This window comes from Drosophila simulans, chromosome 3R, assembly GCF_016746395.2.
Source record: "Drosophila simulans strain w501 chromosome 3R, Prin_Dsim_3.1, whole genome shotgun sequence".
Taxonomy (NCBI): Eukaryota; Metazoa; Arthropoda; class Insecta; order Diptera; family Drosophilidae; genus Drosophila; species Drosophila simulans.
Window position 1 is genome coordinate 14,751,470 of NC_052523.2, and position 23,011 is coordinate 14,774,480.

General features: G+C 50.0%; 1 protein-coding gene across 7 annotated transcripts in view; it reads right to left on the minus strand.

Moving 5' to 3' along the window:
* Positions 1-23,011, minus strand: part of LOC6728529 (homeobox protein prospero) — a 55,460-nt gene that overhangs the window by 5,694 nt on the left and 26,755 nt on the right. For 4 of the 7 annotated variants that reach the window (XM_039295839.2, XM_039295841.2, XM_039295840.2 and 1 more), the window contains exons 3-5: positions 7,989-8,033; positions 1,049-6,977; positions 139-321 (exon numbers count right to left, since the gene is read on the minus strand). In XM_039295839.2, coding sequence (XP_039151773.1) covers positions 139-321; positions 1,049-6,096 — 5,231 coding nt within the window. In that variant the 5' untranslated portion in view covers positions 6,097-6,977; positions 7,989-8,033. The remainder of the gene's footprint in view (positions 1-138; positions 322-1,048; positions 6,978-7,988; positions 8,034-23,011) is intronic. The other 3 variants (XM_039295844.2, XM_039295845.2, XM_039295843.2) reach the window with 3 other exon arrangements.

Here is a 23,011-nt window from a genome sequence, read left to right on the forward strand (position 1 = left end):
CGCCCAGAAACTTAAAAGTCCAAAAACTCAAGAGCGACGTAACGAAATCATAAATATGAATGCTGCTGAATAGTTAATACATATTGTCTTACGACTAGATCTAGAACTAGGTCTGGAATTGTTAATTGTTTAACTTACCGGAAGTTCGAGAACCATTTCACCAATTGTGCTGTGTTGTTCTTGTTGAACTTGATGTCCGGGAAGTACATCTTGAGCACCGCGGAGCTGGGATAGCGCACCCAGAAGAACATCAGCTTGGCCTTGCGCAGGTGCATCGGTGTCAATGTAGAAGAGTGCAAAGGAGTCAAGGATTCGCAATGTCTGGTGGCGTTATAGATATAGGGTATATGAATGAGATATGTGTGTCGGATGGATGGTCGATTGTCTTTCCAAATTTCCATGTCCGTGTGGGGCAGAGCCACAGAGGGAGAGAGAGGTATAGATGTAGATATTCGATTGGATTGGCAATGTCTAACGTGGCTGCACTTTCGAGTGCCAATAATGAATGTCTAAGGGTGCCACCGCACAAGCCCCCGCTTTCGCCTCCTTCAGCCCACTGATTGAAAAAGCTGAGCTCGGCTGTGAATCAGAGTCAGAATCGGAATCGGAAGGGGATTGGGATTGAGAATGGGTATGGGTGTGGAAATGGGGGCCAGTAAGAGGCCAACGAGTGCAGCTCTTTCGATTGGCTGCTCGTCATTGATTTTTTCCATTTCTGTGGCTGTTGCGAAATGCAACTCAAGCCAGGCCAAGTCGATGATGATGATGACTTGAGGGTCTTTGGGGGCTTAAGTGTGCGGCGGGGCAATAAATAAGGTTTTGATTACATTTTATAAAAGAATTTAGTTGGGAAATAAATAAACTGAAGAAGACACTTGATTGGTTTCGTTTTGTAAGCGAGGTCCGGGGTCGGGTTAAGTACCTGGCCCCTTTCCACCTTCCTTTCTACCACTACTACTACTACTCTTCTCTCCCCGCCTCTATCTTTCTCTCTCTCTCTCTCTCTGTCTCGTTTCTGCTGCACACGGTGGACTAGGTGGAAACTCACTTGGCCATCAGCGACTCCTGGTGTTCTGTGTTAAGTTGCATTTGTTTGTAAAAGGATATAGTAGGAGCCATGCCATCGAACTGCATGTCGGCCGAGTTGCACTCGGACTGGCGATCCTGGGCGTCCATGACGGCCCGCAGGCAGGTCTTGTAGTCCGGCGATCCGCCGTGATGTGCGGCGGCCAGCAGGGCGGGATGGAGCATCGACGGCGGGTGGGGCAGCGGCGGCGAGTCGCGCGAGTCCATCAGAGCGCCCAAGCTGCCCGGCGGACTCGAGGACAGCTGCATGGACTGGTGGTGCGGGTGGTGCTGCTGGTGGTGCTGATGGAGCTGGGCCGCCGTTGGCTGGCCAGCGGCTGCGTGCGGATTGAAGAACGGCGAGTACGGCGAGAAGACCTTGGACTCGTGCAGCGAGGGATTAGGTATGGCCACAGAGGTGGGCAAGGACACGGGCATCATGGGTGGTGGTGGTGGCGGCGGTTGCGGGTGGTATGCGGCTCCTCCGCTGCTCCTCGTCGGACTTTGGGCGGGCGTGGCATTGCTGTTGCCGCCGTTCGACGCCTGTTGCTGCTGCTGTTGCTGTTGTTGCTGCTGCTGTTGCTGTTGCTGCTGTTGTTGTTGCTGCTGGGGTGTTGACGGCGGGCCTCCGGTGGGCGGCACCACGCCATCCTGGGCAAGGATGCGGCTGACGGTGCGCGGCGTGATGCGCGTATCGGTCACCTTATGACGCTTCTTCTTTGGTGTCACCACTAGGCTGAGGGCCTCGTTCTGCTCCAGCTGCTGCTGCGTCTGCTGCGAGCTCTGCTGCTGCTGCTGGGCGGACTGTTGCTGCTGGGCGGTCTGTTGCTGCTGCTGCTGATCGGGCGGCAGGCAGAAGGGTCCGGTCATCGAGTTGTAGAGCGCGGCGGCGGCCACCGGATTCATGCCCTGTGGCGTTTTGGGCGCCTGGAACATGGCAGCCGCTGTGGGCGAAGGACGTATGTGAGGTGGCGGTATATTAAGGGTACTTAAGCTACTGTTAGTGGGGTTTGCTGGCCCGCTGTTTGGGTTAGTATTCGCGCCGGGATCCCCCGACTGTTGCTGCTGCTGCTGCTGCTGGGCGGACATTGCTGCTGCTGCGGCGGCATGGTGCATCTGCAGACCCATTGCAGCGGCTGCAGCAGCGGCGGGCGAAGCGAAGGATAACTGGCTGCCATTTAGGCGAGGGGCGGAGATCAACTGTTGGCAGTTGGGCGGCAGCAAGGGGTGCGACTGCTGCTGTTGCTGCTGCATGTGCTGCTGCTGCGCCACATTTTGCTGCTGCACCACATTCTGTTGCTGCTGCTGCTGCGAGCCCTGATGCTGCTGCTGGGCATTCTGTTGTTGTTGCTGCTGCGCACTCGAACCGCTCGCGGGCGTTTGGGAGGGCATTTGACTATTAGCTAGGAGTAGTGAACCATTATTACCTGATTGTGTTGCGGGCGTGGGTCCGTTCTGGGGCCTGTCCGCCACCTTGGTGCGCGGTGACTTCCGGTCGAGGATCTGCGAAGCCAGCAGCAGGTCCTTGTTCAGCTGCTCGGCAGCCGCGGTCACGGAGTCCGCCTGCTTGCTGAACAGCCGCCGTTGGTGGACGAAGCGGGTCACAATGGTGTCCACCAGAGCGGACAGCGAGGTGGTGATCTCGGACTTGAGCACATCGGCCAGTCCCTCCAGGTCTGTGCCCGACATGCGCATCATTGAGCTATTGTTGTTGGCGCGCAGCATTTGGAACTTTTCAGACAACTCGGACTTGAGGGCCGTGTGGCCAGCAGCCCCGCCCATTCGTGTGGGCAGGCGGGCGGGCGCTGGGTGGTGCATCTGCGGCCTGGGGGCGGCAGTGGCCACATGTTGCTGCTCCATCTGCTGTTGCTGCAGCTGTTGCAGGTGCTGCTGCTGGCGCTGGATCTGCTGTTGCTGCTCCTCCTTGCGCCGCTGCTGCTCTTGTTGCTCCTGCTCGAAGCGGCGCTGTTGCTCCTGCTGCTGTTGCTGCTGCTGCTGTTGTTGCTGTTGCTGCTGTTGCTGCTGCTGCTCGGCGGCTTCCTTGGCCATGCGCGCCTCCTGCTCGAAGAAGAACTGCTGGTACATGGCGGCCGCGTGCGACATGTCGCCCATGTGTTGCAGCAGTGGAGGGAATCCTTGGGGTAGGGCGGGATGACCCACACCCACTAGTGGATTGTGCAGCTTGCCGGACATCATCTTGCTCATCACCTGGGACAGCATGTTGGCGCCCGAGTCGCTGCTCTCGCCCAGCGATGTCTTGGGCTTTAGGGGCGATGGTGAGGGCGAGCTGGAACCAGGTCGTTCCTGTCCAGTTTCCTCCTTGTGGTTCGGACTAACGTCACCATCTCCGGTCAAAGTGGGCGAGGGCGACAGCTCGATGTGATCACTGCTGCCATTGTCTGGCTCTTGTTCTTGTTCAACATCCTGGTCCTGGTCAAGTTCCTGGCACTCGGATTCCTGCTCCATGCGCGAGCACAGCTGCACATATTTTTGCTGCATCTCCGCTAGCTGCTCCTGCATGGATCGCAGCTGGGACTTGAGGGCATTTTTCTCCACACGCTTCTGTTGGATTTGCGGGGACTCCAGCTCATTGGACTCACTGTCCTCCTGGTCGAGCATCATGCTCTGCAGATTGAGGCCGAAATTCAGACCAGCTGCGGCGGCCACATAACGCTCCATGGCGTGTTGCTGGGGCTGGTAGAGCTTGCGCTTCTTGCAGCCATTTACCTGCAGTTGTCCTGCCTGCGCTAATCCGGAGGATGGACTGCATCGCATTCCCGAAACGATGTTCTCGACGCGAGCTCGTTTCAAGTCCATGCCGGGTTTCTTGAGACATCCGCTGCCGGATGTTTTCTGCTCAACGCAATCATCGTCGTCGTCCTCGTCCAGGACATCGTCCTTGTCCAGCAGCATCATGTCCGAGTGACTGGGCGAGGCCAGGCTCTCCATATCGGATCCGCGGGAGTGCAGACCCAGGAGCTCCACCTCGTCAAGCATATCGTCCACGGACTCCTTTTTGGTGGGCAGCTGTGGCTCCTCCGGAGCCCTGCTCTCGGATCTCTGGCCATTGGGCGCAGCATCTTCCTCGTCCTGCGCATCGTCCTGTGCCCCGTGGCTGTCCAGGGAGTCGGAGGACTTGCGTCGCAGACTACCATCGCTGGCCATGCTGCTGTGGCTCCCACTACCGCTCCCACTCCGGCTGCTGTGGCTGCTTCCGTGCGGCGATTGCTGTGGCTGCGGAGCCGTCTGGGGCTCACTCTTGATCTTGATGTCAGCCATTTCCGAATCGTCGATCAGATTGATGCTCTCCATGGTGGTGTTATTATTGTTGTTGGCGGTGGCAGCAATATTGTTGTTATTATTATTGTTGAGCTTGGAGTGGAGTTGCTCCTTCTCCTGCAGCTGCTGTTGCTGCTGCTGCTGCATGGCGGTGCGCAGCTCCTGATCCAGTTGCATCAGCTCCTTCTTGCCCTGCAGTATATTGCGCAGCATGTGATGGGCCACCAGGTCGTGTTGCAACTGAGACTGGTGCTGCTCTCCACTGCTGGCTCCACCGTTCAGCGAGCTCACCGATGCCGCTCGTGGCGGCGAGCCACCAGCAACATCAGCAGCTGCCGCCTCCAAGGAGCGATCACTGCAGGCCGACACCCTGCGACTTCCCTTGGGCGAGACACCCTGATGCGAGTGACTGGAACTGTGGGCCGATCCCGGCGAGATCGATGCATTTGTGCCATTGCTCATGGGCGTATTGTTGGCGGGAGCAATGCTGTTGTTGTTGTGCTGCTGCTGTAGCAACTTGGACGTGGAATTGAGGCTGCCGATCAACAGTTCGGCACTGGTGGCCGTCTCCATGGCGGCGGCCAGCATGGCGTTGTCCAAACTCTGGGGCAGGCCACTCGTTGCGTCCTGGGCCTGCTTCATCTGGCGGCCAAACAGCTCGTTCAGCATCTTGGCCGAGGAGCCACCAAACAGGTTGCCAAAGGCGGCCGTCAACAAGGACGATGCCGAACTGGCGCCCGAAACTGGTGAGTTGCTCGTGGGCGAGTGGGTGGCAAGAGCAGCCGGTGTGCTCGAATTGTTATTGTTACTACTACTGCTATTGGCCGTGCTGACCGATTGTGGTTGGAACAGGGCTCCTCCACCAGCGGCACCCGCAGCAGCCGCGGCAGCGCTACTCATGAAGCCAGCAGCGGTTGCCGTTGCTCCGCCGTTGCTGTTGCTGCTGTTGTTACTACTGTTGCTATTGCTATTACTGCTCGCTGGCTGATTGTTAATGTCTTTGCTCAAGGATCTTTGACGCGAACGACGATTCACTTTACTGTTCGCGTTTCCGTTTCCGCTACCGTTTGAATTCACGTTCACGCTAACGTTCGAGTTCTTGGCTGTTGTCGTGGGCGCCTGTGCTGCTGTTGGTTTTTTAGCCGCGCACGTTGTTGTCTTGCCGACGGCCGTTGACTGACTGATTTGCCGACTACTGCGGGCGCTGCGATGACTGCGACTGCTGCCGCCACTGCGATTACAATGGTTCGCCGTCGTCGCCGTCGTCGTCGTGGCCGCTGCCTTATGGTTGTTGCTGCTGGCGTTGCTGTTGCTGCTGCTGCTGCTGGCGTTGCCTTCGCAGCCTTCGAGTACAACCACGACGTCGTCGTCGGAATCGTCGGACTCGGCCTCCTCTTCGTTCGCTTTCTCCTTCGCCTTCTCTCGCTCTTGCTCCTTGTCTGCGTCTGTGTTGGTGTTGCCGCTGTTGCTGTGACTGTGGCTGCCTGTATTGGTATTAGTCTTGCCGCTCTCGCCGCAATTCGCCGCGCTGCCGTCGCCGTTGACTTGTAAGGGTATTGGTGACGTGTGACCGTTGCTGCTCGGCGGTGGTTGCTGGTGTTGCTGATGGTGCTGCTGCTGTTGCTGCTGTAACTGTGGCTGATGTTGCTGCTTGGTGGTCGTTGTCTCCGGCTCGTTTGCCTTCAGCAGCACGTTGTTCTCATCGCTGTACAAACCAAAACAGTCCGCCTCGTACTCCTCTGATGACATCATAAGATGATGCCCACCAGCAGCAGCAGCTCTCTCGCCTCGCGCTTCTCAGCTCTCGATGATTTCGCTCCTGCTTTCGCTGCTTTCTCTGCCTTGCCCCTCGGCCAAACCGCTTCCTCGGATTGGCTGCTTTTTCTCTGGCTATACCCCTTCGTTCCGGCAAAGAGAGCGAGAGTTCGCCGCGGCGTATGCGTGATTTCGGGCTTAAGTTGCTGGCTGCGGCTTTTCCTTGGGCCGCTTTCTAAGCCAAAAGGTATCCTGGTCCGATTGTGAGTACTAGTCCGTGTGAGAAGGGTTTGTCGATGTGTGCTGCGCTTTCAAAACCGCTCGCTCCTGCAATCCTGGCTGCCTGGCCGCGATGTCCTTGCTGCTGTTTGCTGCTGTGTTGTAGTGCGCCAAACGTTGAAATTTTGCTGTCGCCCAACTTTTTGGTCGAAATGTTCCAGTTCAAAATTCTTCCCGCTGTTGACAGTTGGTTGCTGCTGTTGCTGCTGGCACTCTTGATTTTGTGTCTGCGTTTTCTACGTTTTTTCCTGCGTTTTCTAATTGTGAATTTTGTTTTGAATTTTCTTTCCACCACCACACACATGCGAATGTCCTTTGCATTTAATTTTATTTAAATTTGATTTGTATTTCCCTTCGTTTTACACCCGTTCTCCTTCTCCAGTCCTTTTTGGCTCCTTTCCAGTTTGTTTTTGTTTCTTTCGCTTTGATTTTTTGAATCTCAAAAGTGTGTTTTCGATGCTTGGCCCGAAAAACTTGCGAATGAATTTTGGGATTTTTCGTTTTCGTCGTTTTTTTGTCGATTTTTGTCGTTTTGGGTATTTAGTTGGTTTGGCTTGGTTTTCGTTTTAATAATCCTTGCTTGCGCTCAAAAAATCTTTCTGTAAAATTAATGGAAGGCGTAAGTTGGAATAGCTGCTGTGGAAAAATGGGTCTGAGTGTTTAAATGGAAAGTAAAAGTGGCTGGCCAAAAGCTTCTGGTTTGGGTGGCCACTTGATTGGTGCTCGGTTTGGGGCTGTCCAGGGGATGGCTGTTAGATCCTGTGAGGCTGTGGCGGGTGGGTTACTCCGGGTGGTGTCCTTAATTCAGCGCAGCCCATCAACCCTCCCGCCCCAGACAGGTTTTTATCTAATTTCTCCACTTGAGCTTATTCTCTGTTCGTCTCTGGATATGTGGGTGTGTGTGTGTGAGTGTGTGAGTGGGGGGTGGGAGTGTGAGGATGAGTGTGAGTCAGTGTGTCTACCCGCCCCTTTCTGTTTTTGTACAAAATAAAGATAAGTCACTTCGTTTTCGCTGATAAACAAGTTTGACTTACTTTTCTCTGCCACAGATACAGATACAGACACGTAGATACTTTGCATATGGCCATGGGTCGAATGCGTAAGCACTCGAAATAATCAATACTGGGGACTTTGGAACTCGCCAAATGCGTCAAAGCATCGACTATCGATCACACTTAGTGTGTGTATCTTAAATGCCTCGCATACGATACGAGTCGTCAGTGTCTAGGGGCCATGTGCATTTTCCAAGAACCACCAAACAGAATCCTCCCCTTTGGCAGGCCGCGTTTACGACTTTTGGGCCTTTCGATTTCAATTGCGAGTGCAATGGAATGCAGCCCGTAGGTTCAAGTCAATGTCAACGGATGCCACCCCTCCGTTCTTCGATCCCTTTTTTGGGCAACTGTACTTCCTCCAGTCTGCAGCTTGCAAGGACAACCCGGAGGGACAAGAACGGACGCAAAGAGGGTAAAGAGGCAACGGGCAAGGGGACAGGATCAGTAAACAGCCACCCCTATGCAGGACTTATTAAGTTGGGCTTGGTTTAGAGGAGGGCAGGGGCGCATTCCTATGCACAGTAGATCGAGGTATTGGAAATAGCACAAATTTACCACAAACAAAGCGTTATTTTTCTCTGTCGTCCATCATAGATCCTCCTGTAAGAGAAAGGTACATTTAGTTAGTTAGTTAGACGGAAAAGCAACTAAAGGTTACTTAGGTACTCTCTAATTACATATATGTACCTAATATATTATAGAGTACTAGAGCACTCCATTTATAATATTCAAATTAAAAATCCGCTTACAAGATACATTCTCTATACCTTGTTGTACAATCTGATAGGTAGATTGAGGCCACGCGCCCGCATACTTAAGTCGAAGAAAACTACCTAATTGCCTCGTTATGTTAACCACCTTTCCTCGAGGAGCGCTTTCCCAAGATACTTTTCAATTCCTGCAATAGACAGTTGGCATAGCCAAGTTCAATGCACCTTGGTATGGGCTTGCTTCGGTCTAGGAGCGTTATCAATGGGCCTTTCTTTCTAGCTTCAACCCCGCAAGGAGTAATGGAGGGCCACCATATGGTGCTGGCCGAGGAGAAGAAAGGAAAACGAGGAGCAAAGAAAGTTGCCAGCTGAGGCGAACTTCCACCTACAAACGACAGCGCAGATAATTACGACCTTAACACATTTTCCGTTCATGTTCCGATGGAAAACGCTAACTTCGGATACTTTGCATGCGCTGGAAATGAGGGAGGCGCCTGGGTTTCATGGAGGGGGCAGTGTCGGGGCAATGTCGGGGTATGAATATACAAACAAACATACATGCATATATCTCAAAGTGTGCTTTGGAATGTGCCTTCACAGATCGCGGCACACGGTAATGTACTCATCGCACAAACGACCGAAGTGTGGCACGGCCATGTGTTCCGTACATCCTATCCTTCTCGTGGTCGGGTGTCATCATTAAAATATGCTTTGGCTCATAAAGAGCCCACTGGTCGAGTCGCGGGGGGTGGGGTAGTTTGGTATTGTGTTACGGTCAAGTGACCCTAAAATCCGTTAAAACAAAAAACTGTCCCAAAAACGAACTAGTGGCAATTAGGCATTACGATTCCGCTTCAAAGATCCATTCTGCGAGATTAAAAAGCAATCTGGCGAGCTGAGATTCGCTGGAAACGGAAAATGGACAAATGGTGCGGGGGAAATCACGAAGAGCAACGCGAAACCGAGACAAAATCTGCAGCCCCTATGCCAATACGGATGCGGAAGGAAACGATCGCCACAGCCAACAGCTGATGATCGCAAAATATTGCTCGAGAGCAAGGGGAGATTCGGTACACTGAGGATAATAGGGGGTTGTTTTTGGTTATTAATTACTAAGGTTTTCTTTACAACTATTAGTTTTAAGGGTTTTACTACGATTGAAAAATGGAAAAGTGTATAAAGTAAAGTTGATTAACATATTCATTTACTGCTTAGCCTAAAATTGTATTTTTTAATATTTTAAGGTATGTTTATAAAGAAGAAGGTTTCAAACGGGTTAGATGGATATTTTTCATACTTTCAACTTTTGAAACCATTTTTTTAAGTGTGCGGACTGTGTTTATGGCACGTACTTGAAGCCACGAGCGGCGTGCGATGATCAGAGCACACCTGGACTCGCTCGTCTATGCCTCAATGCGCGTGCGCACACGCTGGGGATCGCTGAAGGGAGGAGGTGGAGAAGGAGGAGGCGGAGGACGAGGATGAAGAGCAGGGGCAGGGCAGAAGGAATCGAGGAGGCGAAGAAGCGAGCCCAGGCAGACGGAACCGAAGGGCGTGCTGGTGGTGGTGGCATTTGACATTCATCCAGTCGGGAACCGATTTTTACCTGATAGCATTCCCCATTTGTCTAACGGGTGGTGCGGAAGTCGCCCGAAGTCGACGACATCAATAAAGTTCAGGAACACCTTTCAACTTGTTTTGGCATTCATTGGCAATGCAGTTGCAGCTTGCTAGCTCTAATCCAGCCACAAAACCATTAAAATTATGTTGCTGCAAAGTTTGTTGGCAGTAGTTTCCACCAGAATTGGCAGCAACTTTGTGAAGCGAATTGTGCTAAAAGAAAATGTCCTTCTCTGCCTTCTCCAGTCGCTGTCTCCAACAGGGATTTTATGCGAAAAGTTTCCAACGAACTTGCCAAAAGGTCTCTCGGTCGGGATGGCGATGCAGTAAACTCGAATTATTATGATGTCAGCCCAGTCTCAGTTATTGTTATGGCCACTGCTGGATTTCGGAGCCCAGAGCTGGAGGATGGGGTGCACGCTTCTTGGCTAATACCCCAACTGCCAGATAAGATACAGATACTCGTACATGGAAACACTCTCACAGATATCGCCGTTTGTTCGCCATATGGCGGTCCATAGATACGACATCCGTGCGATACTTTCGAGTGGTGCGCGGCAAGGTTTTCCCGCTGCACTTAGCCGCACAGAAGTAGGTTGCCCGGAATTCTCCGTGATTTTTGGTTAAACGGGGTACTTTCAATTAGGGTAGGGATGTGGTTGGACATGGGTTTGGCACAATCGAACAATATTGAAATTATTGTTTAATTTCAGTAATTGTACTTGGCTAAGCTTAAATCTGAAACTAATCCATAAAATAGTTTAAATCATACGAAATGTAATTTTAGGCCATAACAATTGAGTTATTCAGTTATTCAGAACTCCAGAAATTCCTGGGTATCCTATTGGTCTCCACGAAACTCGATGGTCTTGTCCTGCTGTTATTTTCAGACATAAGCACATTTTGTGGTCGCTGTTTGTCGTGGCTGCGTTGTTGGCTTTTATTGTCTTTCGGCGCTTGATTAGATAGCACACACTGCCGTACATTGCAGCCTGGGATACTACGGATATAGACACGAGCACGGCGAGATACAGATACGGATACGAACACTAGTATTCCGACCAGGCACGCAATGGAAATGGCCAGAAAATGGCCATATGTGGCCAAGTCGGCTCCCACTGCTCATTTTTCCGACTTTTGTTTGGACAGTGGTCGTTGTCGCTGGTCGCGTTCGACTTTGAGGCTTTTCCACCTCCGTCTGCCTCTCGCCGTTGGGCTTTTGTCCAACCTGCAAGCCTGCACCTGCACCTGCCACCCAACACACATATCCCACCACCCACTCCAGCCCACTTCCCCACATTCGTGTCTAGTGCTTATCGCGCTTTTGATATCGAAAAAAAGAAAGGAAAATGGGGGAAAATGCATGCCTAACGTGTGTCCTTTTGCTTCGCCTATCTATGCAGATATCTTTCTCTGTCTCTGTGTGGGTGTATAGGGGGTGGGCAGGGAAGAGCGGAGCTTGGGCATTAAAAACATTTTCATTGTAATCAAGCGTACTTTCTTTTATTATTATTATTTTGCCTCTCTTTCCGGCACTAACGACGCAAATTACTCAAATGTATCTGGCAGATACTTTTTGTTTTCCGCCTCGATGTCGTTCGTGTATCTATCTATCCGTTGCTACCCGTCTCTGTCTAGAGCTGCTCGTATATTATTTATTGATCGCGATAAGCGTCACGAAGCCAATTTCAAGCGTTAGCCAAATGATACTTGCCCCCATCCATCGCCACCCTTTCGCCCCCGCCCACAGCTCCGGCTCCTCCGGCTCTTAATCGTAAGTGCTTTTTGCACTCGCTCCCTAACTAATATGAGTACAGTCCCGCCAAGCGATGAAAGTTCCAGGTAGCAGTACCTCCCCACTCCCAAGTCCCAGTGATTTCCCCCCTAAACATCCGCTTTGGTGCGTGGCAGTAACCCTCTGTCGGTGCATTATTAACGTTGCAATCAGAGGTAGATCCGCTGCATACCCGTGCAGCTGGCAGATGTCGGGTGCCTTTTCCGCATAAGTCACCCCCTCGATCGTCTTGAAGACGCTCTGGGAAACCAACTGTCGTCGATCGTCGGCCGTTACATTTCCTTAGGGTTCAGGGTTTTTTCTTTTCAGTGACTACGATGGGAGTATGGGTTTTTGGGCTGTGTCCTGGGTCTGGCGTGTGCTGTATGAGCATAGAGCGTAAACGGCGTCTCGAAGTCACCAAGTGGAACTTAAAGGCACTCGGTGCACACTTATTCCGTCTAGGTTTTTCCAGCTTATTTTCTGGGCCGGCTGCCACTGGCTTTTGTAACGTATTTCTTAGTCCCGTTCAAGGAGTGGGTGTGGAGCTGAGCTTGGGAATTAGACTAAGGTATAAACTTTGACACGCAACATCGTTTGGCTTCAAATGCGGACGCCTCCAAAACTTGCTTAAATAATTCAATTTTTCGTGTGTCCGCCGCGTAATGTGTCCATTTAGCCGGGAGTCATTACGAGACGCACATGAGCAGGCATAAACACTTCCTTCCTTCGCATTCCACCTACCGCCCACCTGATGTGAGGGGGTATAGTTTTCCTTGACAAAACGCCTCCTCCGCGGAGACCAGCTGGGCCATTTTGTGAGTGGTTATACGTTGGTGGGTGGGTGGTGCCGGTGGTTGACTTATTTTTATGACAAATGCGAGATATGTTAATGCGATAGGCTGGCGGTTATTAAGGAAATTACACACACATGGCCGAGTCCTGCCGGCGAGTACGGCGAGTCCTTGAGCTGCGTACAAATATTTGAAGTTTCAATTTCAGCGTGAGCGCTGGCATTAATAGGATACATGGGTATATGGGAGAAATGACTTCATGTCATGGCTTGAGATAATTAGAGGTTGTACACAGGACTCCCTTTTAGTCTATCTTGTGCTTCGTTTTTTTTTTTTTTTGTGACCAGAGGATCCGAGGGAGCAGAAAGGGGCTTGGGGCGACTCTGATTGCATGTCCAGAGCCTTGGACGGCACTTGGGTGTCGTTTGCCCCGCCGGAGTGACTAACCGATGGGACATGGGACCCTGGGCTCCGGACAACGAAAGCGGCTGAGTCATCCAGCTGGCCTCGCTCGCCGCACACTCTCGGGCTAAATTTGTTTAAATTCATCTGCGTATCAACAAATTGATTGCATTTAATTCAATTGAACCCATGCAAAGAGCCCAGCCAAGTGGGGGGTCACTATCGAGCAAGTTTTCGAGGCATCTCCGAGGCAAATTGACTTGAATAATGAAATTTGCTGCTAATAAAGGCGGACTGCGATTCGTTTTCGCTTTCGTTTTTATAACAAACTCCAGGATTGGGGAGCTGGGAATCGAGCTGAGGCGTCGAGTCGAAAAGTCGCAATAAAATCTTGTAAAGCATAAAATTCAATTCCCATTGTTCCAGCTGGCTCCTCCTTCTCAACCAGTTCGTTGTGTTTGGATTAAATGGAAAAGATTTTCTTAATCAAACAATGGCCATGTCTGTGGTGCAGGGACAATAGTTGATTTATGCATCGGAGATGAAATTCTTGGAAAACTTTTGAAGCGATTTGTGGGTAGGTCTCATCTTCCAGCAGCAGCATTTAATTCCTTCGTAATTGCAATGGAAACTACTTCAGCCGGAGAGGTTAGGAGCCAGCGTTCTTGCGGCTGTCCACCCTCTTCGGTTGCATCCTGGCCATCCTTGGCTCCTCGACAAGTGACAGTTTCAATTAAAAAATCGTTAGGAGTAGAGCCATCGCTTAACCCTCCGCGGACCGAGTTGAGTTGCCGCTTGGGCAAACAAAACTCAAGTAGTTGCGAGATTCATTATGATAATTTAGTTGCTGGAGAATCCTGGCCTGCCTCCGCTTGACATTTGAAGAACCTTTGAAGGGTCGCTGGAGGAGCGCGAGCAGTGAAAGGAGGGCCAAAGGATGAGCTAACGACACTGCCGCTGCTGCGACATTAATGGAATTAAATTTGTGGAAAATGGTTTTCGCAGGGCGAAGGAAAATCAAGTGGGGGCTTGGGGCGGATCGGTGGGGCCAGAGGAGCCCCTACCACGCCGAGTGTGCCCTGGTCAGATCAAAGGGTAAGATCAGGTTGCAGAGAGCAGGGGAACACGTGCTGCCCGCTGATTTCCGAACCGAGCCGTGAATCAGACTTAACAACCACTTGCCGGCCAGTCGGCAGTAACCCCATTCCAGCAATCCATCGCTGCCCAACCCACTGAGTCCACCTCCTCCGCGGTGGATGACTCTTCTGACAGCTCGTCAGCTGGCATCATAACTCAGCTCGCATTTGCGTCCAGTTCTTTCGGGTCCGCAAGTCAAAGGCTGCAGCACTTAATGAGTGCATCCGGTGGATGCACTACCCCCTGGCCTTGCATTGCTTCATTGCACTTTACATTAAAGTCGCGACATTACACAATACGAACATTAATGTTCATTAGTGTCGTCCACCGGCCAGTTCGGTTCCGTCTGTCTTAGGGGGTTGCCACTGTCCACCGTCCACCGTCCACCGTCCATCGTCCGTATAGTCCATGTCTACTGTCCATATATCCATTTCGATGTCAATGCAATGTTGATGGCGCTGTCGAAGTCCATGTCCGTGTCATAAAGGTGTCAAAGTATTGCAGCGCTTCACGCTCAATTAAGGGAGGTCACTCATCTTGGAGCGGGGAGAAATCTTGGGACTTGGGACTTGGGCCTTGGACCCTGGTAATTGAAACCCAGCGGCGTCTTGTAGCCTCTGCCGTCTGTTCCTTGCCAGGAAGTGCAGGCAACCGCCGTGACGTCTTCTCCCTTTCGTTTTTGTTTGAGTGTGTGTGTGTGGGGGCACACCTTTGTTTGCCTTTGGTTTTCGGCCTTCTAGGCCTTTGTTTGCGCTGACGATGATGGTCTTGTCTTTGACCTTTTGTCTGGCTGCGGTTCATTAAGGCAACTCGAAACCCTTTAATTGTTTCGTCTTCCTGACTTCGCCAGGCCTGAGAACTTTTCGACTCAAACCGAGTGTCTTCGTCACAGATTTGTGTACATTTTTTTGGGGGGAAGCTATTTGTTTCTGTCGTTGTGCTGGCCCAACGACTCCAGAATTAGTTGATTTATGAATTATGACAATGTGGACCAGGGCAGATAGTGATAATGGTGCTGCTGCTGCAGACAGGCTGTCTGCGGCCTAAGCTGCCGGATATTCTAATAAAGCGGCCTCCAGCTGCAATTGCAGCGAGTGCAGATTTAACACTTCTTGTCAGAAGTTGATTGAAGCAACCCCCAGCAGACCAGTTGAGACCTCAACTTGGGCTGCATTTCGAAGAAGGAACTGGGAACTGTCCGATGCGGAACTATGAAACTAGTCCGCCATGGGAACAATGCATACATATATAGCGAGCTCTTCGGGTGCAGCAGTCAAATTAGTGCAATCAAGTTATCTTGTGCGTATCTGTGTTGTTCTACAGCCACTTGCTGGCAATTGGATCTTTGCATCTAACACTTCAATTGTCCGCTGCTGCGGCGGCGGTGGGAATTTGTTATGCCAAAGGAAAAACTATTTAAACAAAGGAAATTATTAAAAATTATGACCGACCCTTGGGTCTTTTCCTCCGCGCGAACCGTGTGAAAAGCGCACCCTCGCCTTTTCCTCCGCTTTCCGTGATCTGTGCGATCTGCGCTGTGGCGATCGGCATGCAAATGCATAGATATTGTTTCCTTTCGTTTCCTTTGGTTCTGCTTCAAGGCGCTTTCCGGCATAGCTTTACATGAATCGGCAGTTTTGGTTCCCAGCTGGCCGAAAACGAACCCGCTTTCCTCCCCCTCGCGATGTCCTGGCTTCCTGGCAAGCAATGCGTGAAGTTCTCCTACGTTTTTTGGCTCAGGGTTTCCTTTTAACCAGCGAGCCTTGCAAGTAATATACTTCGCCCTGACATGTCAACGCCCTAACATGTTTGCGGGGGGGTGGGAGGTGTGGTGCGGCGAATGCAGGCAAGTTCATTGTCGCCACCCTCGGGCCGAATTCATTACGCGAATGTATCTCACAGATGCAACCCCAAAAGCCGCCCCCAAATGTTGCCAAGAAAGGCTGGCAAAAAGTCTTGAAAGGCACTGCACAAGAACAAGGAGGCGGCATCGAAAGGAGCCGTGCCCATCTGGGTGGGTAACTCGAGCAGCAACTTGTGGCAATGCAACCAGAAGACAACCCACACTGCGGGATCTCGCGAACAGAAGGGTGGCTCTGCCAAGGACATTCGACGTCTGGCTGCAGCAGCATTGCCCAGTCCAAGAAGTTATTGAATACCCTAACTGGTAAAGAATTTAAGCATTTCATTACAGCTAGTCGCTTTCCATATTTTGAAAAATATCAATTCTTTCATTTTCTATCCAATTAATGCATATTGAAATGATTTACTTTATAAAAAACTTAATAGGTAATTTTCGGCTTATTTTAAAAAATGATTTAGAAAGTGTATACATGACATCCGAAAAGCTGAGAACTCAATTCTCATTAACCGCTAAGGCAAAACGCATTTCATTTTGGGCTGTCGTTGTGGAGAGTCTCAAGCCCTGAGACGTCAGACAAAAAAAAATTAAAAAGTGCATAAAATGAATCTATAATACATAATAATAAAGCTTAAAAGCAGCACGCCATCTCGAGAGGAGTGGCGAAAAGGGTGCATGGGGGGCATCAGAATCCTTGGCAGGATGGCAAATAAAAAAGGGTTGGTCCTGCCAACGTCCTGGGCGAACAACAAGAAATGCAAACAGAAAATAAAATTTTCGTTGAAAAGAAATTAAAAATCTGCAAGATTTGCATTTTGACTCAGACCCCCGACCACAAGTAATAAATATATGTATAATATTTCTCTCAAATTTTCGCCCCCCATCCGTGGCGGGAAAAAACTTTTGAGTGTTCACCTCAAAGTGCAGTGGCGTGGACAGTGAGAGAGATCCTTGGGCAGGAGGATTGTGGATGGTAGAATGAGTATTGAGGATGAAGGATGGAGCACTGAGGATTTGGCTGGTTAAGCTGGACGGGCTCTAATGATGCTGCTGGCGCTTCTATGGCTGAGCATTCTTTCTCAGGCCGAGTTCTTGCCTCAGTTTGGTTCAATTTTAATTAATGAGCACACAATTCGCCGCATAATTTGCATTTCATATCTGTCTTCCCCCGCCCACACCCACGCCCAACGCCCCTCGTTGGCCCCTTTTTTTCCAGCTCGGCCTTGCCATTATCTGGGCATAATGCCAACGGACTGCGACTTGGACCCGCTTAATTAAAGCCTGCCGCTGCCTCCGCCTGCGACTTCCACCTGGCTTGGAGCTTGGAGCTCTTTATCTCCGCGGGCATAGAATAAACACAATATGCAAAGTTTTTCCACTGCCATTGAGGCGCGGCCCATTGAAACGGGGCGCCAGAAGAAAATTCGAGCAAAGGAAAAGTGCAATTCATTTATTTGCGTTTCCTTCTACAGTTCTTCACTCCGGGCTCTTTGGCCGGCTTCAGTGCGCTGCCTTCTGTTTTCTCCTCCTCCTCCTCCTCTTCTTTTTTTTGGCCAGTTCACGGCAAGGAGTCCATCGTCCTGCCTTCATTCATATTTATGCGCTTTGTGGAAGGCAGCTGGCAGCTCCTGCGACTTCTTCTCCTTGTCTCAGCCCCCATTCCCCAGACCCCAATCCAGACTCCTCTCCCCAACCCCCCTGCTCCTGTGTGCAATGCACTTGTCAAAGCTTAATTGAAGGCAAGATTGCAGTCTGACTCGCTGACTCTGGGCCACTGTTCCTTGCGAGAGTGTGTGCGAGTGCGCCTGTGTGTGTGTGAATGCGGCATATTTTCCCAGCGACTTGGCAAAAGTCGCTGCAACGTTGCTCAAACAAAGTGAAAGCCAAAGAAAAGAAATTACGCGTGCCCATTCGCTGATGCTCCAAGTGGGGTATATAAGACCCAGTGCATCTTGGGAATTTATCAAGTTTACAACCAGTTTCTTAAACTAAAAACCACAAAAGTAGAGTATGTTAAAGATGTAGGTATATTAATTAAATGATTGGCTTTGTAGATTCTTTTGTTTTCGGATTATTCCAGTATGAGGTGCTTTTGATAGAATTTAAAGATACCGTATATTATAGTCGATCAATTGTGGTTGTCCCGTGCTCCCTGCAAGTGCCTGCCAGCTGCCAACTAGCAGCGAAAGCGATATCCAGGAGGAGGACCTCTGCCCTTCACTCACCTTTCCGCTCCTTACCCCATCTCTACCACTCATTGCGCTTAGGCCGCAATTTGCAACAAAAAGAAACCAAAATTAGACAAGGACAGGGGCCTGGGAATGGAAATGGGAAGGAATCTGGATCCGAGACGGGTTGCCCTACTCCGAGGAACTCAAACGCGAGCACACACACACACACACGGAGCAAATAAGGAAAACCAACGACGGCGACGACGACGACGGAGTCGTCAAAAGAATGCAGTTAAGCACACAATTGACATTTGAAACGTCAACTTGGGAAACCACTCGTGCTGAAGAAGTTGCATAAAAAAGTGCCTCCGTTAGGGGTTTCCTCTGCAGCTCCCTCGCTCCTTCTGCTCCCCCCACTCCTCCGCCATCCTTTCCAGCGGGATAAAAGGATGTGGGGGCCAAGAATCCGGGGACCGACTTCTTGCAAACAGGAGACTGCAGTTTATTTGCTCGGCAAATAAATTTCCATGCAATGCGGAAAGTGCACAGGTTGTGCGGCCAACGGGGCGTATGGGTTATCTTTCTTGCCGTGCTCTCCATTCTAAGATAATCAACAAACGGCGGCTGATGCTGAAGACTAACGATGTGCGCATATCTGATTGCAGTTTACTGTTGCATGCATCATTAAAATGTGTCTGCAGCGGCAACGGTCCGCCCGCCCATTCCCCCCTTTCGGCCCTGCAGCTGCGTTTTTGCTGCATTTTCTTTTTATCCTACTTTGCTCAAGGTGGAGGGCTGTCTATTTGCATAGGGTGGCGCTGGTGCTGGCGCAAAAGTCACAGATTGAAAGACGTGCCCGCACTCCTTTTGAGGCTTTTGAGCGTGTCGCTGAACTGTCACCCAAACTGCCGGATTCTTTCAGCCCGAATCCCCACAGTTGATTCGGCCTTAAAGCCCACACCGCAAAAAATTGAAAAGAAGTAGGGTTCACTATCGATGATAATTCAATTGGCCCTTAATTGTCTAAGATGGAGTCTACATTCTGATCGTTCTGCTAAAGAATTCTAGTGCTTCTTAAATAGGTCACAAATATTTGGAAAAATAAATGTATGAAATATTTTTGTCTGTGCAGCTACGAATGAAGTCTATTGCCCGGCTATGTGAGCTGGCTGTTGCCTATTAAGTAACCCGTGGAGACCACTTTGCTGCCAACTGCACCCACTCGCATCCATGCAGATATTTCATTAAGAGCCATGGCAAACCCGTGAAGAAATAACTTTTGCAACATTTTCCAGCGCCCCCGAAATAAAAATATAAAAAAAATATGTATGTATAAAAACCTGGAAAAACTGAGGAGGCCTACAGAACGAGTGCTGTAAGGGTTTTTCCGAACCCCACTCACCTTGCGGAGCAAAGTTTTTCAACTGCGGCAACTACCTCAGAAAATCGCACATACAGATACACACGCACACCAACATACACACACACACACATCGCGTCATGCCTGAAAGGAGGTGACTGCATATCCAGCCAGGCAACTCCTCGCTTTTCCTTCCATTTCCCAGGATTTTCCCCCTCCATCCCCCTTCCCCACCTGAGTACTAACAAAAATTCATCCAGCGGCAGCTAAGAGCGCAAAAATTATGTTGCATACATTACGGCGTGCACACAAAAACAAAAGAAACTGCAGCAGCAACTTTCTGCAGCAGCAATTTTCTTCAGCCCACCGCCCACTTGAGCCGCTTTTCCCACTGCAATTCCCTGCTACTTCTGAGTAAATTAACTGCATTTCTTCACAGCCTGCCACACGGCTGTTGCGCCGCATATTTGGAGGCGCCACAGCCAGGTGGTCTGAGTGGTGGTGTGGCGTGGAAAGGGTGGCTCTGGGTGGCTAAGGGCGGCTGGGTGGATCCTGAGCCCAAAAGGGTTGCCAGCGAGTTGCAAAACAAGTTTTCCTTGTAGAAATTGTACTTTGCATTCGCATTAATTAATTAAAAATAAAATATATAGAGGACGAGTTGGAGTTTTCGGTGCTGCTGCCGCTGCTGGGGGGTTGGAAAAGTCCTCGAAGGGTGGCTCCTTCGTCTGGCAGCCACTGCAGCGGAGTGGAGCACTGCGGCGACGGGCAAGATGGACGGATGCAACGGAAGCGAAGACATGCCAAAGAAGCATGGGCAGCCGGAAGCCCGCCAGCAGAGGGGTATTATATGCTGCCACCCCCACCGAGGAGAAGGAGGGGGCGGGCAAAACTTGATGACTGCAAAACTGGACTTTGAGGGGGCGTGTGCACAAAAGCAGCAGCAGAACAAAGCCAACAAAAACTCGCGAGCAGCAGCAGAATCCAAAAAAAAAAGAAAACGAAAAAAATTACAGCAATGGGGAGAAAAATACAAGAGACGAGGAGCGAAAAGGGGCGGACCGGCGATTTCATTTTGTTTGATTGTTTGATTTCTGCTCCGCGTCGTGACCAACGTCCAGTGCATTTTGGCGCAGTCGGTTGAAGGGTCTCCGGCGTAGCCTCAAGACTTTCAGTGCGCCACGACCTAAACGGAAATCTGGCCAAGGGACAGGGAACTGAGGAATGGAGCGGAGCGGAGTGGAGGGGCCACCGCTGTTGGATGATGAAAAACGCACTCGAATTAAAAGGTTTTGCTGGAAACGGGGACCGGACATCAACCTGATCGGAGGAGGAGCTGCAGCGCTTTGGGGGGTTGAACTACGAGTGGTTGCAAATGAATCAAATTAAAATATTTATGGGTATAATCTGTCATTTGAACAAGTGCATTTTCGACAAGCCAGTGAGCAGCAAAGTTGGTGAAAGGGGTAAATATATTATAGTTAAAGGAATCAATTGACTAAAAAGTGATGTCTGATATCGTAAGAATATACCTTAAAATAGGTCAAGCGTTTAAAAAGTATAGTCAGTAGTACAATTAGTATATAGAAATAACAACAAGGCCGACATAAAAAGTAACTGAACTGAACTGACAACCATTTAAAAATAAATGAACAGATTAAAAAGCATTTATAAACAATTTACAAAAATTGTGTACACAATTCCAATTAATTAATAAGCACAAAGAGGGGAGTAAGCAAAGCTTATAGATTTTAACCCCGAAATAGGAATGTCCTGGCAAAAGCCGGTTGCACTGCCACTGCAGTCTAACTGCAGTTATCCTGCGTATGTAGAGGGGGCAGGTCAGGGTGGGGTCTCCGAAGGACCAGGACGAGACGAGTTCAGCCAGACAGCCAGCATATTGCAATTTCGCAAATCAAACAAAAGGCAGCCGCAGAAAAAAACCCAACACCGGTGGAGGAGGGAGGCGGGAGGCGGGAGGCGGGAAAGGCGCTCGACCAAAAGGACAATGCACAGGCCGAGGATGGCACCGGATTCAGGACTCAGCGGGCAGGACTCAGGAGGCAGGACGCAGGTCGCAGGACTCAGGACACAACTCGGCTAATATGCATTGCACATGCAGCGAGTCTTACGCGGAGCGGGAGTGCCACGAGTTTGGGGCCCTTAAACTTTTTTCATGACTCTTGTTTCGGCAGTTTGTTTGCCCAGCAAATGCATCCAATGCAATTTTTCGGGCCGCAATGTAGACGCAAGTCCTTGCTGCAATCAACTTCGCCAGGATAACGCCGAATGGTGTGAGATATGAAGCAGTAGGCGATGGTTAAGCGTCCGCTTCGCAAGTCAATCAGTCAAAATAAAAAAAAAAAGAGAAAAATGAAACAGCTCGAAAACAAAAAAGTCCCAAGCTGGCTAAAGTCCTTATTATCCTTGCATGTTGGCGGAGAAAAAAATGCAATATCGAATGCATTTGGAGCTGCAGCCACGCCCCCATCAACTAAACGCACTGCAGCCGCAAAGAAATTGCGAAAATGAAAACAACAAAATGTGGGAAATTGGGAAAGTGGGAAGCTCGCGAGAGAGAGATTTTCAATTAAAAGGAATTGCTGCTCTATGTGGATTTTTGTGCTTATTAGCCTGCCTATGCGCCCATCACCGCCCCTCACCCAACCGCCCCCCTTTTCAGGCTAAAACCACTCGAAAGCCGTGCACATTTGGTAATCAATTTCTGTTGTTGCTGCCGTTGTTGTTCGGCGGCTGACTGACAATCTTCGCTAATAAGCTGCTCCCCAGGCGCCTCCTACATGGGACACAACTACACTTAGAAAACTTAGAAACTATCAGGGAAAAACTAGTCTAAGTAATATATATCTCATATTTTCTGAGTATTTACAATCCTTAAAATACAAAGTCAAATTAACAATATAAGCCTGCCTTTACTTTCTCACTCTGCTTGTGATAATTACTCCAGTTCAAAAGGTTTCTCTCTGTGTACCCACACATGGCACAGATGAGATGATGCACTTGCATTATGCAGATTTCAGATTTCCGTTTTCAGTTTTCCGAATTGCTGTGCCGAAATGCATTATGTGGCTGCCTCTTATTCTGAGCCTGTCCCTGTTATTGCCGCCGCTTTTCAATTAGGCCAATCCAAGGCAAGCGAAGCCATCGCGATTCTGGTGAGAGGCAAAGGATTAGTTCCATCATTATCTATTCCGAATGTGGGCAGAAGCAGAAGTGTTGCATTTGGCGGAGCTGGGGGCAAACTGCCGCATGGGCAAAATATTATTGACAATTCTTCGGGTCGCCGCCAGGACAATGGGATGCCGAATGCAAATCCTTCAGTCAGCTAATATTGTTTATCCCTAAGCAGTCTTCGCCCCGTTCCCGGGAAGGAACAAAGCCGGGAAAACTATGCAAAAATATAACAAAAAGCTAGAAAGCAGTGGAACTGCGACCAAATCGAAAGGAAAACTCTTTGACAATGGCAGGTAGAAGGGGATGGATGGATTGGTGAATGAATGGATGAATGAACGATCTAACTGCACAGGGTCCTGCGATGCAAAGTAAGTGCAAAGGATTTGCAACGACCAAAGGGCTGAAGTGGCCGACAAATGATTGACGAAAATGCCCCGGGAAAACTGTGAGAAAATCAGCCGTTTTCTTGATGAATATCGGGAGATTTTACCCACTCCTTTGACAGCTGAAAATTGTGATTCTTCGTTTATTGTCTGGGATACGTATATATGCATTTC